The following is a 17,568-nucleotide window of genomic DNA, read 5'->3' on the forward strand; positions in this document are numbered from 1 at the left end:
AAAAAGAAACCTACTCCCTGGTCTCAAACCCAAACAACTGCTGTTCAAACAATCAAAAACCTTGTTAAAGAAATTCCTTGTTTATTTATTCCTAATCCTGAGGCATTCAAAATTGTTGAGACTGATGCCTCTGATATTGGATATGGAGGAATTCTCAAACAAAGACTTCCTGATAATAACAAAGAACAATTAGTCCAATTTACTTCTGGTATTTGGAATTCTGCTCAAAAGAATTACAGTACCATCAAAAAGGAAATTTTATCGATTGTTCTCTGCATTCAAAAATTTCAAAATACATTATTAAATAAACCATTTTTAGTTCGTGTTGATTGTAGCGCAGCTAAATATGTTTTACAAAATGATGTTTCAAATCTTGCATCAAAACAAATTTTTGCCCGATGGCAAGCTTTATTATCAATTTTTGAATTTCAGATAGAATATATTAAAGGAGAATCCAATTCTGTCCCTGACTTTCTTACCCGTGAATTCTTACAGGGCCAGATTCCTCAAATTAACCTTATCAGGATGGCTCCCCCTAAGGAGTCCACTTCCTCAAATTCTGTTGTCAAAACCAAATCTAGCTATGGTGCTGCTGCTGCCTCTGCTGCACCATCTCATCAAATTGTTACCCGTAGCCAGACCCAAATGGCTACCACCAAAACACCTTATTCCCATGCTGTGGTAGTAGGTTCTACCGCAGGACCCATCCAACCCACAAATAAGGCTGGTTCCAGCCTCCAAACCACACAAGCCAAACCTCTTCAAACAGCACAAGGTTCCAAACTCAAAAGCCAATATTATGAAAAGACATGCAAAGAAGACCTCTTCACTATTGAAGAGCCCCTATACAAATATCTTGGCTCGCCAATCATGATGGCACAAGCAGTTTTTTACAAAGGATGGAATCACTATTCCAACTCCCAGGCAAAAAATCAAGAATATTACGAGTACATTCTCGTAGAAACTGATTCTGTCAGATTCAAACTTAATTATGACAGAACTGACCCAACTCTGGTTACACACACAACTGTAACCATCTGCAAAATCCTGTCTCTCCAAGACTGGGGGACCCATCCCCTAAACCAAAGAAGCTTTTCAAATACCTTTTCCCCACAAAATTATACATACATGGATTACCAGGAAGCCTGGTTCAAAGCTTTCACTTTTCAAAATAGAACCAACCGCCACTCTTGGTTCTTCTGTTTTGAATACAAATTTAACAACCAAACTCCCAATTGGTTTCCCAAATGGTGGGACCAATATGGTCCTATGGAGGAAATCCTACCCCCACAAATCCAAGATTCCTTCCAAACATTTTCTCAAAACTCAACACCCCAACCTCACCAACCAGATCTTCTCAGATTCTTTCTCCACTGCCGCCTCGCATGGATACTATTCTGGGAATACCAAATTTATGACTATCAGATAAATGACTGGATTGCCCCAGTCCTCTGCCGGTCTTTCAATATCAAATGGTGGGACAACTGCGATGTCTCCAAATGTGAAAAAAATGCATTAATCAAAAGCCTCACAGGTCTCCAGCCTGTTCCAAAAATCCAAAGCTCCTCCAAATCAAGCACCAAAAGTGAGAAGGAAGCCCTTCGTGCTCGTTTAGCAGAGCTCGGTTCCGACTCAGACAATGAAGACAATGAAAGCTCCAGTGATGGTGCCTACAGTCTCAAATCTATGCAAAGATCTGTTCCTGCCCATGAACTCTGTTATGGGCAAGATCCATATGAGGTTGACCCTGACTTCGTCCCTGACAGTCTTACGGCGTCCTCCTCCAGCAAATTCAAAGAAGTTACCTCCCGTCGGTCTCGACGGGCAGTTAATGCAAAGTCCTCCTCGACCAAATAAGTTTGGTCCAAAACGTCTGCTAAGACGGTTATAAATTAGCCGACGTGGTGCAGTCGTTAAATTTCACCTAGTCAATTAACCCTGGACGACCTTTAAGGAAAGGGGGTACTGCTACTGTCCCAGGTCATAGGACAGTCCGGCCAATATCCGGCTCAAATAAATAGGATACAAAATTCTTGATCAAACCAATACGGAGAACAGTGTCCCTGACACGTGGAATGCCGTGGTAAGATCATTGAAGATTCCAAATCAACTATCAACAGAAAATCCATCAAAGATGCCAAATCATTTGTCGATAGCAACTCCAACTTTCGGCGCCCACAGTCCCACAAATTGTCGGCAGCAACTGTTCACTCCAAATGCAAATTTATGTACACAGTGCCAAATAGTGACAAATGAAATAACAAATAGTACCTAATTTGGTACGGTTCCAAATAAAACCCAAATGCAACCCAAATCCACATGTAATCCAAATGAGCCTCCTTACATTATAAAAGGAGCACTACCCCTTCTCCCAAAGCACTTGAACATTGGAGAACTTGAAATCCTAGAACTTAGAGAGAGAAGCTCCGAAGCAAGCTGAGCCTCCACAAGTTCTTCCAAGATCTCTCCGAGCATCCCGCCGGACTTCAGCAAACTCCGATCATCCCAAGTCTGATCGTCCATCAAAGGTTAGCTACCTGCAGCTCAAAGCCAACCCAACCTTCTTCTTCTCAAATCCTCTAACCCAAACCGTCCTAAGCCTATCTAGAGACTCGAGAACTCTAGATCAAAAATCTTCAAATATTGTAATCTTTAATTTCAAAAGTTATATTTCAAAGTATTATCTTTGATTGCATTATTAGTTTTTTTTAGCATCTGCATCTACATAGCAGCTTCTTCTTCTATCCTTGGATCAAAGCCTACAGTCGAGCCTCTTGATTCCAAGATATAGATTTAGTTAAGCAGCTTTTTAATTTTCTGCAATTCCATATCTTTTATTCCAGTCTATGGTTCTATTCTTTGCTTGTTTAATTTATTTAAGCACAAATTTAGCTCTGAGTAAGGTATTGCACCCATCTCAGTGTTAGTCTCCTTGCTGGATCGGAGTAAGGTATTGCACCTATCTCGTCCTGATTGCTATACAGAACCAGGAGATCACTATTTCCCTGGATTTTAGCATATCTCGATCCTGTAATCTAATTATTATTATTATTATTATTATTTTAATTTTCAATTTTAAATATCTATTATTTGATGAATTAGCAATCATAAACATCGTACGAAAAAAATAAAATAACAATAACTCCATAATTATAATTGAAACTTCATTATAGTCAAATTGTTTATTATTATCATTGGAATTTCAAAAAGAACAATTAGGAAAATTTCAAATGAGATTTCCATTCTAATAACCATATTTAAAATATTTTGGATTTAGTTCACAATCATATTAGATAGTGATTACAATTTTTTTTTAATGAAAAAAACCAAATTATATGAAAAGATTTCATTGATCGCAGTTTCCATTGATTTTGACCTGGTTTTAATTTCGATTGTTATTTCTTAAACCCTGCTTTTATGTTTAACTAAAAAAAATGACATACAATCTAGGCAAGAATGTGTGCCGTGGAATATATGACTCATGCTTCATTAGGTTATTTAAATTTTGTAGATGGTGTCACTATCAAGATCAATGTGATCAATTAGGTGTCTCCTAGAAGTTGGTTAGTTACCTCTCATTTTGTTTTAGGATTTTTCTTTTTTATGAATTATTTGTAGTGCACAGGAACGGCCGGTGTGACTGAAGCAGAATTTGGAAAATGAATTGATAGAGAACAGGTTCAAAATCACTATCAATTTATTTTCCAAATCATGTTGCAATCACACGGGCCGTTCCTAAGCACTACAAATAATTCATAGAAAAGAAAAATCTTAAAACAAAATGAAAGGTAACTAACCAACTTCTAGGAGACACCTAATTGATCACATTGATCTTGATAGTTACAGCATCTACAAAATTTAAATAACCTAATGAAGCATAAGTCATATATTCCACGGCACACATTCTTGCCTAGATTGTATGTATTTTTTTTGTTTTGTTAAACATAAAAGTAGGGTTTAAGAAAATATAATCGAAATTAAAATCAGGTCTAAATCAATGGAAACCTACATGGTAATCAATGAAATTTTTTGATATAATTTTTTTTTTTTTTTTATTAAAAAAAAAAGAACATTTTGTAATCACTATCTAATATGATTGTGAACTAAATCCGAAATATTTTAAATATGGTTATTAGGATGGAAATCTCATTTGAAATTTTCCTAATTGTTCTTTTCGAAATTCCAATGATAATAATAAACAATTCATAATTATAACGAGGTTTTCAATTATAATTATGGAGTTATTGTTATTTTATTTTGTTTGTACTATGTTTATATGATTTCCAATTCATCGAATAATAGATATTTAAAATTGAAAATTAACAAAAAAAATATAAAAGACAATTATAAACTCTCATCACAATTATCTAACTCAATTAATTGAGAGAACATAATAGATTAGGTCAATTGTATTTCAATTTTCAATATCCAAAATCATCTTTATATATAACCATGATACATAATGAGATCAGTTCATACCTAAGAAGTTTTTCTTATCTAGACTCTAGAGACGAATGAAACGATCCGTCTCGTTTCGGAAACGTTTCGGCTTTAACTTACAAGAGCCGATGTCGAATACATCTGCGGTATCGCCGGTGTGCCTTTTTTAGAACCTATTCTTATAAGCTGAACCGAGGGACAAGACTTCTCACCTCTGTCTCCAAGAGAGCGAAAATGCAGCAAAATCATCAAGCGTCGATTCTACAGTCACCGGCGAGGCTTGGCCTCACAAACCCTAATTCACCGTCTCTCTCAAATCCGGCCACCCCTAAACTCTCCTCACAAACCCCTCAGCACCAGAGCTTCGTTCCCCTTCATCAACAACAACAACAACAGCAGCAACAGCAGCAGCAGACTCCATCAACAACCCCCACATTAACTACCACCACCACTTCTTCAGCTCTTCTCCCCCTCCTCCCTCCTCTCTCCCGAGCTCAATCCATCCTCCTCCAGATGGCCTCACTCGCTACCAAACTCTTCGAAGTCTCGCCCAACCGATCGATGTGGCTCTCCTCCTACCGTGGCTCTCTCCCTACCTTCCTCCCTTCCCAGAATCTGCCCCAGCACAATGACTCATCATCCTCTCCATCCACCACCAAAGAAATACTCGCCCTCTTCAACACTCTCCAGACTCAACTCTTTGAGGCCGTTGCCCAACTCCAAGAAATTCTCGATCTCCAAGATGCCAAGCAGAAGATCGCCTCTGATATCCGTTCTAAGGACTCTGCTATGCGGGCCTTCGCTAACAAGATGAAGGAAGCCGAGCATGTTCTCGACCTCCTGGTCGACGATTACTCCGATTATCGCCGTCCCAAACGCTCCAGTTCTACTAGTAATACCTCCGAAGGAACTGCTAGTGATACCACCATTACATCGTCCTTACGTTTATCGGATATTATGTCCTACGCACATCGGATCAGTTACACAACCTTTGCCCCTCCGGAATTTGGGGCCGGGGTGGCTCCGCTTCGTGGAGCCCTGCCACCTGCGCCTCAAGAAGAGCAGATGCGTGCTTCGCAGCTGTACAATTTTGCTGATCTTGACGTTGGCTTACCCAAGACAGTTGAAAGCGAGAAAAAGGCTATTGAGACTTTGATTGAGGCTGCTCCCCCACAGCCCGCACAAACCGCAGACGCCAATCAGCTTCTCGACTTGGCGGCGATTAAGGGTCTCTTCCCACCTCAGCTCACTATACCTTCAGGTTGGCGGCCTGGGATGCCGGTGGAATTGCCTACCGATATGCCGCTTGTGCCGCCGCCTGGTTGGAAGCCAGGGGACCCGGTGCCACTTCCCTCTTTGGATTCCATTGTTCTTCCTAGTAACCGTGAGGAGCAGCAGCAGCCACGACCTGTTGTTCCACAGATGCCACTGCACAGGGCACCTGAGCCGATACAGGTTCGGCATGTTCAGCTTGACATTAATCCGGATGAGGATGATGCGAGTAGCGACTATAGTAGTGACATGGGAAGTTCTGAAGAGGATGATGAAGATTGAAATTCTGCAATTGTGATGTTTCCTGGGAGTTGAAATGTTTCTGAAGCATTTCAGGTAACTTATTTTTTTTTTTTTAAGGGCAGGTGGATATTTTCCAGTTATAGAATAATGTGTACATTTGTAGTGCAAATTCCTTAAGTTTTGGACATAAATTTAGTTTTATGCACATGAAGTTGAGGATCAAATTCTAAATATTTGGAATATGCGGCCTGATAGCAATCATGCTAGAAGATACCAGTGTAGGTTTAATCATAATTGATGTTTAAGGTAGTTAATCTGGATAACATTTTCCTGTAGAACTTTAAATTAAGGGTAGATGTATTGGATTCTGGAAATTTAATTTTTGGGGTCCATTTCATATTTGAACATACATTTAAAGATGGTCATGTTTGTGTCTTGGTGGTAGATCTCTTAGAAAGGCGTGGCCGACTGTCTGTCTAAATATGCATGTCTAATCTATATAAGCATACTCTTGATTTCATTTTCTAAGAAGAGAAACCAAGAAGAGTAACAAGTTAATGGGAAACCTATCAAAGAAAAGAAAAATGTTCTTGGGAAGAAAGCCTATACTTCCCTTTTCTAGATTAAGAGAGGTCTGATTAATGTTTTTGGAAATGTTGAACTAAATGGGTTGGCCGATTATAGTTGTTAGGAAGGGATTTAGTTGGAGGTCTACCATGGGTGGTGCTGCCACGTCTTGACACAGATCCGGACAACCATCCATGCTATTATTTAAAAAAATATATAGAATGAAATAGATCTACACTGGGGGTTGGGGGAGTGATGCAGTAACATGGATGGACCATTATAAGCTGCTCTGAAAGCCCAAATTACATATCTGGTTTAAACATGGGTTTTGATTTTAGTAGAGATATCTGGGTTATTTTATTTCTATTAAGGTAGTTGGGTTCTATTAGAGTTTGTTATGTAGTATTATTCAGTTTCTTTTTTTCTCCAAGGTAGTTTCCTACTTTGCAACAGTTTCTATTTCCAGGATAGCTAGGGAATTAAGAGTTTTTCTTCCTCTATTCTGTATGTGGATGTAGTCCCATAGTTAGAGAGTTGAATTGGAAGAGTTTTTCTTAGAGTTTTGTGCATATGTGGTACTGTTGGCTGAGATGTCCTTTTCTCTCTCTACTGTGATCGATTTTCTTCCAGGTCTGTTCCCTCTCCTCTAATCTTCTGTTATATTCTTTTCTATCTGTTCCTGATCTTCCTTCCTGAATTCCTTTTCTTAATTGTAGAAGTATTTTACTGTTACTGGTTCTTATTGTTTGGCGATACGCCGATACCCTTGGGTCTGAGTAGAAGACCTGCGGATCAACCATTCCTTCCCTATAGGCTTGAGATTTTGAGTGTGAAACCCTCCACCTTATATGACCCTAGCCATAGTTTCTCATGCCCTAAATCCAGCCCTGCTGTGATAATTCACCGAACTCAAATCTGAATCTGTAACTATCGCCTAACCTGATTTCAGGAATTTATTATTAAAATATTACCTGTTCTTTTGGGCTACTATTGTCTGGAATTGATAGATCAGGGAGTTGTGTACTTACCATTAAATTTCCGAGGGAATCCAATGTAGAACTAGGGTTGAGTAATCTATCTAGTGATGCAATTGCACGATGGACTTAGAGGGAAAAAAAAAAAAATCTTTTGCTTTGATTCTCTTTGGATTTAGAAACAATTTCTTTTGTATTAGTTAGTTTCTAATTTTAGATTAATTTCCATTTTCAAGTAGTTTCCATTAATTATTTGATTTTTCCTTTATATTAGTCATGTAATAGAGAAGAACTCAGTTTTAGATTTGAAGTTTTGACGAATTGAAATTTGGGTATGGAAACCATGGCTGCCGTGGGCTGTTTTTTCCCCTCCCTGACTCTCTGAAATCTCATTTTTTTTCCTTTTTTTATTTTTTATTTTATTTTTTTTAATCTTCTTCCTCCCAACCTTTTTATTATTTCCTGCTGTTGAATTTTCTGATACTCTGTTTTCTGGGTGACGTTAGTTACACCTCACAGTTGGTCGATCTCCTTCATACCCAAGGCTGTTGGCTTGAAACTTGGAGTAGTTGTAGGAAGCCATAAAGCGATTCAAACATCTGAATCTAAGGTAGAGAGTCCTGTTGATTTGGGAACCATTCCTCCTCAACCAGATCTGGAACAGTAGGCACCGCCAGATCTAACTTAAAGGTCCAATTTGCTCCTCATCGATTGCTGGTTTGAGATACCTTTCTGTCGGAATCAAGAGGCCACAGGGTTGGTAGCCTTCGTTTGGAAGATCAGCCCAAACCGAGACTTGTTGAAGGAGCTCCATCAATCTGAAACTTCTCCTTACCGCTGTTTTTTTTGCTCCCTAACGTGACCTAAGGTAGAAGATGACTTCTCTTTTATTCTTAAGTAACCTAGTTTGTTCTATTTACAATTAACCCCCTCTTTTCTTAAACTTTAGTTCTATTATTTCCTCATTCCTTTACTAATTCCAGAATACCCCTCCCCTTTTAATTTCTATCTCAATTTGACCCTATCATTTATTTTCCTCTCTTTTAAGTGTTAGAGTGTTCCTAAATTTACAAGATTGCCCCCCAACCATTAAATTTGAGATTTTTAGTCATTCTTGTGGGGCCTAAGCGATCCGATTCCGACTTTTGGAACCCGGATCCACATCAGGAACCCATCGCCGAGGCGACGGTGCTCCAATTCCTCGGGAGTCCTCTCCTTGGGGCTAGTTGGCAATCGAAGCATCTCGTCTGTAGTTAAACCCTTGGACTCCATGGAGTAATCGCGCTTGCCTCCACCTAGGTCAACGTGAACACCGGTGTTGAACTCAGATAGCGTCATCTTCTTCTTCTTAGGCTTGGCAACCACAACTTCTTTTAGACTTGGAAAACTCAAAGATTCATCACCATCGGTGAGTTGAGAATTGGCGGCGACGGCGGCAGTGTTCTCTCGCTCTTCGGCTTCAGCACACTCGGCCTCAGCGGCCCACGCACCGATTCCTCCCCTGGCTTTCAACTTTTTTCCTTACCCTATCTTCCTTTCTTTTTCTCGTCAATGCACAGATCTGAAATCTTCGAAGCACAAAAACAAACCCTTAGATCAAACCCTTCTGTCCTTTGGATTTGGGGCTTCGCTTTTAGGAAATTTTATTTGAGCGAAGGCTCCTTTAGGGGAGCTGGAGCTCCGCTAACATGCACTGAACAAGGGTTGCAGGTTCTCTGCAAGAAGGCGAATCTCTGCAAGAAGGCGACTTCTCTCTGTTCTTGCATGAAGGCTTCTGAAGAGAAATGGGTGCAGGGGCTATTTTGTCGGGGATTTTATGATTTTTGGGCACCAAAGCTGTTCCTAGAGACGGCGAAACAAGTCATACTTGTTTCGTCATGTCCGTTCCTAGGAACAAAAATCACCATAAATTTTGATTTCTATTTATAAAAACAGGACAAACGGAACGAGTTTGTCAAACGCTTTTTGTTCCGTTTCTGTCGTTTCTTGACACAAAAATAGTAGAAACGCGTTTCTTGAAACGTTATCATACGGGCCCTTAGTTGAGTAATCAAACCAGTTTTGCACTGCACCCAAAAACAAATGCTCATGAATTTGGGAAATAGAAATTGATTTGACCTTTCTATTTATTTATTACATAATGCATGAGCTAAAAGTCGTGCTTAAGGAGATAATGGCAATGGAGAAAAGCAAACTTACACTTTCAGTAGCACTGACTCACGTTTCTTTTCCATGTGCTTGTTCTTGACTTGGTCCACTACTCGCAATTGGTACTCCACATGCACTCTTCGGCCAAAGAAAAGGTTTGTTGTATCATTCAACTTCAGGAACAAAGAAAGGCTTTGGCCTTTTTCTTCGACATTACCTTTGGGCCCGAGAACTAGTCTCCTGAAACCAAGAACTGAACAGTTTAGAGTCTTTAGACTTCAACTGCTAGTTTGGGTTAAGAGTCTACAAATGGTGGAAGCATGAATTAATTCGTACCATTTATGACCACCCACAGTGAACACTTCAGAGTAATGGGATTCCTCAAACAATTTAGAGAACTTGTCTATCTTCCAGGTATAGTCACAACAGACAGGTCCGGGTGTCATCAGCAAATGTTCCCCATAGAATACAAGTATATTTTTTAAGGTGGTAAGGCGACGGAGGCGTTTGAGGGTCTTTCGGAGCGCCTTAGCGATAAGGCGGGCATAAAGCGTCGCCTTATTGACTAAAGCATTCCTGTGTAATTTTTTTTGTAAAACCAATCTATTTGGCTCAAATCCTAGTTGAATCCTATTACTCATATGTTAAATAAATATTAAAGGTTTAAATTCATACCAATGTAAGATATTCATCAAGAAAACAAATCAATAAAGTGAATAAACTACGTTCATCTTCATCAATCATCAATCATCAATCATCAATATTCAATCATCAATCATCATAACATATTAACATATAATATAAATACATAATTATGAAACAAAATTATAAATATAAAGAAAAGAAATAAAAAATACAAGTATTTATTATACTTACTTCTGTGATGCTAAAATGAGTGCCTAAGCCCTAAGGTCATCCACTATATTTCTACTCCTGTCAAAGAAGAATGAAGCTCACCGCTGTCGGAGCAAAATAGTCGCCTAGATCAGTGGTTCTTCCTTGTTCCTTGATTCCTTCTCAAAGCCCTTTCTTAAAACCCTTGACAAAATCCAAACCCCGTTTGTGAATCGTGTTTTTGTTTTGTTTGTTTCGGTTATTTTTGGTGGAGTAAAGTTGATCCCGCACATCTCAAGTGTTAGCAAAACCATACACCTACCAATAAAAAATCTATATTTGGAATCTTCATCAAGTAATTTTAAAATGTGTTTAAAAAAAAAAAACCCATAAGGCGCCACTTCACATAAGGCAGAGCACCGCCTTACCATCTCTAGACCGCATCAGCGCCTAGTAAGGCAACGCCTTAGCAGCGCCTTAAAAACTATGCCAGGTTGTACCACATCATGATTATTGTTTAAATATTACTGTACTTGTAACCGAACACACATATTTTGGAAGCATTATACAGCTCCAAAGAAAGAAACCCACTTGTAAAACACTTCTGATGTATATCAATTGGAGGATCTGCTGGTGGTGGGTTGATGTAAGAGCACATCCTTGACTAGGCCGAACCTGTTTGAGAACCCCGACGAGAACCAAGCCCGAATTGGGATTTGGTCTTGTAGGATATTAGATATTTATTTTCTTTATTAGGAATTTATGATGACATGTAATCTTCTTAATTTAGGAAGTTTAGCTGCAAAGGATATTTGGTTCTTCGGTTTAAGTTGTTCTTAGTTTCCTAGCTAAGAGTTTCAAATTTTTAGGAGTCTTTTTTATGTATGTGATGCAATGGAGCATAATCAACAGTTGAATAGTTGATTGAGAAAGGAAATTTAAATTTCTGTTGAGCATGGCCTGCGTGGCTTTCATGGCCTGTGGTTGTGTGCCTTCTTCCTCTTCCTTCTTCCCGTCCCCTTTCCTCCATGCAAATCTGAATCTTCCCCTTCTGGTGTGATCCAATGGAAGAAAAGGAACAGGCGGAGAAGAGAGAAAGAAATCCCAAATTGTAAGGGGGAAAAGAGAGAAGAAACAACAATGATGCAGCACAAACCAGACCAAATAGGCCCTTAATTAAGTCAGATGGGTTTGCTTATGGGAAGCCCAAACAAAGGCATATTCTGTCCATAGATTTGGCCCCTATGCAGGCCCATTTTTGGGCCCAACTTCTGTTCAACATAGCCATCAATCAGCAGATTTTTAAAGGAGATACTTTCCAGATTTTGAGGAATTATGTGGAACCCAGTTTGGCTACTGCATGAAGGGTTTTGTTGGAGAGTCGTTCCTTTGCGATAGAAGATTTGGTGCGGGCCACCCAGGCCATTTCATGGGAGTTATTTCAGGAAGACAGGTGCTGCCCTGTGTGGACTACTCTTAGAAGATCTTTCTTATTTTTGTTTCTGTTTTTATCTTGTTTCTATTTCTAAGTAGTTTCCAGTTTGGTTGTAACTAGAGATTAGGGGCCCGTTTGATAACGTTTCAAGAAACGCGTTTCTAACGGAACAAAAAGTGTTTGACAAAACTGTTTCATTTCACTTGCTTTCAGAAACAGAAATTGAAATTTCTACCTATTTATGGTTCTAGAAACGCCCCAGACGAAACAAGTTCAACTTGTTTCTGCGTTTCTGGAAACGACTACCATCAACAAAAATCCAGTGCTCGCGTTCAAGAGAACTCATCCCAGAATGACCTCAGTAAAGAGTCCCTGTACTCTACGTTCGATGGGTGTCTGCAACTCCTTCGCGAGCATTTCCTCAAGGCGGCATCATCGGAGCTTCATGACGCCGGTCAGATTGCATGTCAGGCAGGAAAACTTCACTGGATTCTGGACATCCTGATCGATTGCCGAATCGCGGAGGATTTCTTCAAGACTTGGGCATCTCAGGGGGATCTGTCAGAAGCCCAACCTAGTGTTCCTGCTAAAATCCTCCTCGCCACCACCACCACCTGCGACGCTTCCGTCACCTTCGCTGCCGCCCTCGCTAGATTTTTGGGAGAAGCCGATGATCGACTCCCTGCGATGATCGACTCCTTGCGACGAGAGACTCCTGGGACGACTTCCATCGCTCCTGAAGGTGGAAGCCGATGAGACTCCCTACGACGGTAGGGGCCGACGTGGAGGTAGTTGAACCGAGTGGTGATGGGCGATTTCTGGGAGAAGCGGTAGTTCTTCGACTAAGTCTCTGATAGGACTGCGAATCGACCGGTTGTCATCACCGTTTCCTTTGCGAGCGTCTTCCATCTGAAGATTCCAGCTTCAATGGCGGTCCATCGATTAAGCACATAGGTTATATTGTCTAAAAAAAATAAATCTACAAGAAACATTTCCAGAAACAAGGTTTATCAAACACCTAAAAATCCGTTTCTGTTCCCAAAAACATGAATTTATGTTTCTAACGTTTTTGGACACAGAAACGGCAGAAACGTTATAAAACGTGCCCTAGGTAGTTTCTAATTTCAGTTTCTTTTTTATTGTAATAGCAAGCTACGAATTTCTGAAGAAGTCAGCCTCGTAATTGGTTTGCTTCATTATAAATCAACGTTAAAGGGGAACATAACCCCATGATTTGAATAAAGGAAAAAATAAAGAAAGAAGCCTTGTGCAGGTGCTAAGTTGAGTCAGTTGCTATGTGAGAGAGTTATGGTGAGAGACACCTCCCTTCCCTACCCTTCTTCGCCTATTCTTCTACCTATTTCCAGCAATTCCAATATCATTCTTTAAGTTGTTGAGACCTTTCTTTTGAAGTTTTGTCGCTGTTCTGAAGGACTGTCGAAGAAAGACTGTTACTGGTCACCAGAGTAAGATCGATTGAGGGACTCAATCCTGTTAACAATATCCTCTGGATGCAGATAAGGGGAGCTTTTCTTGCTGCTTATCTCCATCCAAAAATCCAGATTGGCAATAATATATTTACTCCCAATAGGTTGTTAAGAGTTGGCAGCTGTTGGGCAGTCTTCTTATCAATATAATGGTCCCTGTAGATTCTACTTGCTGACTAATCTCCCATTTTCCTGGACAGAACCAACAACTCTATTAAATGTTCATACAAGTACATCTAATCGTCTGACATTATTCATCACTTTAAGTCAGAATTTAGCCTCCTATGGATACCCTGTTTTGGGTGTTTATTTACCAGATTTGAGCCGTGTCAGTTCAACACATCTAACCCTTGGACCACTATTGATCTTTTATACCAGATTGTTCCCTCCATTTGTCACCTTCGACCATAACTCAGGAGGATCTAGTCTGCTGATCTGGAAATCTGTGAAATCTACGAAATAATAGGTTCCATCACTAGATGTCCAAGAAATTTTGGGCTTTGGTTCCTTCATGGGAGTATAACATCTGACCGGAATCTTGTTTACATCTGGCCAGTGAATTTTGAGTTCCATAGTCACTCAGATCTGGTAAAAAAGGATCCCTGAGATCCTATTTATTGAGTGGGTAACCTACTGAAATGATAATCCCACTCCATCACTTTGGTGTCGGAGCCTATGGCTAATAATGCCTCTCAAGCCTCTAGTGGTCTCCAAGACTCTATAAAGTATCTCATTGAATTGAGGATGGAACTACCAACCAAGTGACTAGTATGGAGCAGAGGTTTAACTCAATGGATGGGCTCACCCCACCACCTAGGGCTGAAGCTACACAAGGACATTCCACTGCCAACAATATCAACAGGAGAGGATCTCAAATAATTCCCACACCGGCACATACTTTGGAGGACTATGACGATGCACGAAACGATGATAATCAAAAGGTGTACTTGGAGCTCAAGAAATACAATGGCAAGCATGATCCAGAGTTATTTTTGCTTGGTTTTCTTGTCTAGATGTCTATTTTTTATTGGCACGAAATGAAAAAGCTAAAGAAAATGAAGCTTGCAAAGACCAAATTGGTGGGACAGGTTCAGAAGTGGTAGAACCACTATAAAAGGAGGTTACAGCAAAGGAGAAAAGCCCCTAGTACTTGGTTTGAAATGAAAGAAGAATTCGAGGGCAAGAATCTACCGGCTACCTACACAGCACGCCTACTTGACAAGCTTAATTTATAATAATCCAGAACCATGTCAGAAGCCGACAATATGCAGCAGTTCGACACACTCATCCCACGCCCCAGGTTGACCGAAGATGATGACCAGTTGCTGTCCCATTTTAAATTAGGACTGAGACCACTAGACCAGACAATCGGAAGTCGGAAGGAGATGGGCATGGTAGATATATATGACTTCAGGACTATTTCCAGAAGGCTCTACAGACCAAGGGTTCCAGCATTTTGGGTCAGGTTTTGTGGATAGCATCTTTGGGATTCCAGCACCCCAGACATACATGTCGGTGCAGGTTTTACTCCGTCAAGCACCAACCATTAGTTGTGGATCTTGATCCGGCTCATTTAGTTTTAGAGATATCTACCCAAGGATTGGGTATCTCCAGTATGTTGCTAATGATGTTTATAGGGTTGTTGTGGCAGACTTTGAGTATTACTTCCGTCATACTATGACATGGCCAGCCTTTGTGATAATCAAAGTAAAATATATTTTGACATCAACATCGACAATATGGAGGATATGATGATATGGCCTAGCACTCTTTTCAGTACTAAGAGTCTAGGTCTCTAAGATGGAGTCTAAATGGCTAGTTGTCTACTATATCTATGTTAGTTATTACTAATATGTACTTTATGCAACTATGTTGTTACTTGTTACGTTGCTTATGTTATGTCATTTCAAATTTCCAATGTATGTGACTTATCAATCATCAATAGTAATTAGATGTCTTTTCGCGACCAAATGTGATTTTTATTTTTCCTCTTTTCTAACATTATTTAGGATGCTACATACACCTTGTACCATCAACATCAAGTAATCAAAAATGAACATTAAGCCACATCAAATCATAAAAAATCAACATTAAGTCAAATTAATCATCAAAAATCAACATTTACAATGTTTTTGTTCCTTAACAAGTTTGACTAGTCAAATGATTTTATTTTTATGAGACTTTTTGAATTAGGTAAAGCAGAAAACCAGCTTTCCAGCAACCATAAGGTTACTTAAATCTGAGTTGTAATGACAAAGTTAGGTTCCTATCAAACTTATTTTAAAGTGCACCAATGTTGTTAAAATCGCCTAAATGAAAATAATTTTATAGACATCAAAACAAAAGATAATTTTATTGGACTTTTGGTTTTTAGCAATGTTTTACCATGACAAAATCTATGAAAATTTCAGAATTGAGAAAAACCCTAGCATTTGAAAGTTTAAAATCGCCCCTATAATCAAAATCCAGATTTTGTTCTTGGACTGGGGATTGACATTTTATCCTTTTGGAATTTGATTTTTCAACTATTTTTATTGGATTCAAATAAGGGGGTATTAGATTATTTAGGATATTATCTTAAGTAAAATGATATTCAACATAAATAAGTGTTGCGCTTTACAGTAAGACAACAGTCGCCCAGACCCCCACTAGGCCGCCTGGATGCCTAGTCATTCCCTAAGCAACGCCTTGACAACTATGGTGTTGATTTACCAAATTTGAGCTACATCAGTTCCCCGCACCTAACCGTTGGATCACTGTGAATCTTTTATACCAGATTCCTCCCTCTATTTGTCACCTTTGACCATAAGTTCAGGAGGATCCAGTCTGGGTCTGGAGATCTGTGAAATCTCCTAAAAAATAGGATATTTACCTGTTTCTGATTTAAATCGTAAATCCAGATCCCACCATTGGATGTCCTTGAAATTTTGGGCTTTGGTTCCTTCATCTAAGACCAGAATCTTGTTTACATTTGACCAATGGGTTTTGAGTTCCAAACAAGGATTAAAGTATCAATATCGGTCACCGTATCGGTCGGCTAAATTTAAGATACGTATCGGAGTATATCGTATCAAAGATATGCTAAAGATACGCACATAAATGGACAGGATATGCATGGACACACACTTTTGCACCAAAGAACAACAGTACAAATAAACAATGGGAGGAGGTTAGGTATGTTGCCGGCTTTTCTAGAGCTGGCAGCATAACTAATGGGAGGGCTAGGATGGGAGGGGCATAGGGGGACTTTTCCAAGGAGAGGAGGAGAGAGATAGCTCTGGGTATACCGGCAGCATACTCAGTTTTTTCCCATAAACAATTTACAACATGTATCATGCATAAAAACTAAAATGGCTAACACCATATTGACAAATAAGTGCATTAAATTGAAATTGTTATAAAAGATGCGGTTCTTCAAAACTAAGAGCGACTAGATGCACTTGCTTGTTATCGGTGAAGCCGGATCTCAGTTAAATAGAAGAAGTATTGGTGATTTTTCTCAAAAAACGTCGGTCCCACTTTTCGGGAATCGTTTATTGGGGTAATTTTGAAGAGAAAAATGCCCAAAACCTCACCTCACAAAGTTTGTTCATAATTCTGGTTTTATAAGAGGCATTCTGCCCCCTTAAATAGATGTATCGAGTTACCGAGCTTCATTGGTACTGAACCATACCGTATCGGCCAACAAGGTTTGATACATAGCGATACACTTAACTTTCGTTCATTCGGGCAATTGTACGTAATGATGAGTATACAACAACAACACAACTTAGCCTTATCCCAACTAAATGGGGTCGGCTACATGGATCCATGAGAATATATTAAAAAAAAAAAAAAGTGACTTTGGTACATCCCACTCACGAATCGACAACCCGGATCTTAGCCCTCCACGTAGCTCTGTTACATGTCATACTTGGGTGAAGACTTAACTTTTGCATGTCTCTCCTTACTAACTCATCAATGGTTGTTTTTGGCCTGCCCCTAGCCCTTTTAGCTCCATCATCTGCATTTGGTCACTCCTCCGTACTGGGGCATCCAAAGGCCTCCTTTGGACATGCCCAAACCAACGTAGCAGACATTCTTTGAGCTTATCCTGAATTGGGGCAATTCCTATACCGTACTGCAAATTAAAAGAAGAAAAGGGAAAGGAGAAAGAAGAGAGATGGTT

General features: G+C 39.6%; 2 protein-coding genes across 3 annotated transcripts in view; one reads left to right on the top strand and one right to left on the bottom strand.

Annotated features, from left to right (window-relative positions):
- Positions 1-17,568, bottom strand: part of LOC122060396 (ankyrin repeat protein SKIP35-like) — a 93,006-nt gene that overhangs the window by 42,096 nt on the left and 33,342 nt on the right. The window lies entirely within an intron of this gene.
- Positions 4,623-17,568, top strand: part of LOC122060397 (mediator of RNA polymerase II transcription subunit 4) — a 75,112-nt gene continuing 62,166 nt past the window's right edge. For both annotated transcript variants that reach the window (XM_042623475.1, XM_042623474.1), the window contains exon 1: positions 4,623-6,048. In XM_042623475.1, the coding sequence (XP_042479409.1) occupies positions 4,675-5,994 (1,320 nt within the window). In that variant the 5' untranslated portion in view covers positions 4,623-4,674 and the 3' untranslated portion in view covers positions 5,995-6,048. The remainder of the gene's footprint in view (positions 6,049-17,568) is intronic.

Source organism: Macadamia integrifolia, chromosome 14, assembly GCF_013358625.1.
Source record: "Macadamia integrifolia cultivar HAES 741 chromosome 14, SCU_Mint_v3, whole genome shotgun sequence".
Taxonomy (NCBI): domain Eukaryota; kingdom Viridiplantae; phylum Streptophyta; class Magnoliopsida; order Proteales; family Proteaceae; genus Macadamia; species Macadamia integrifolia.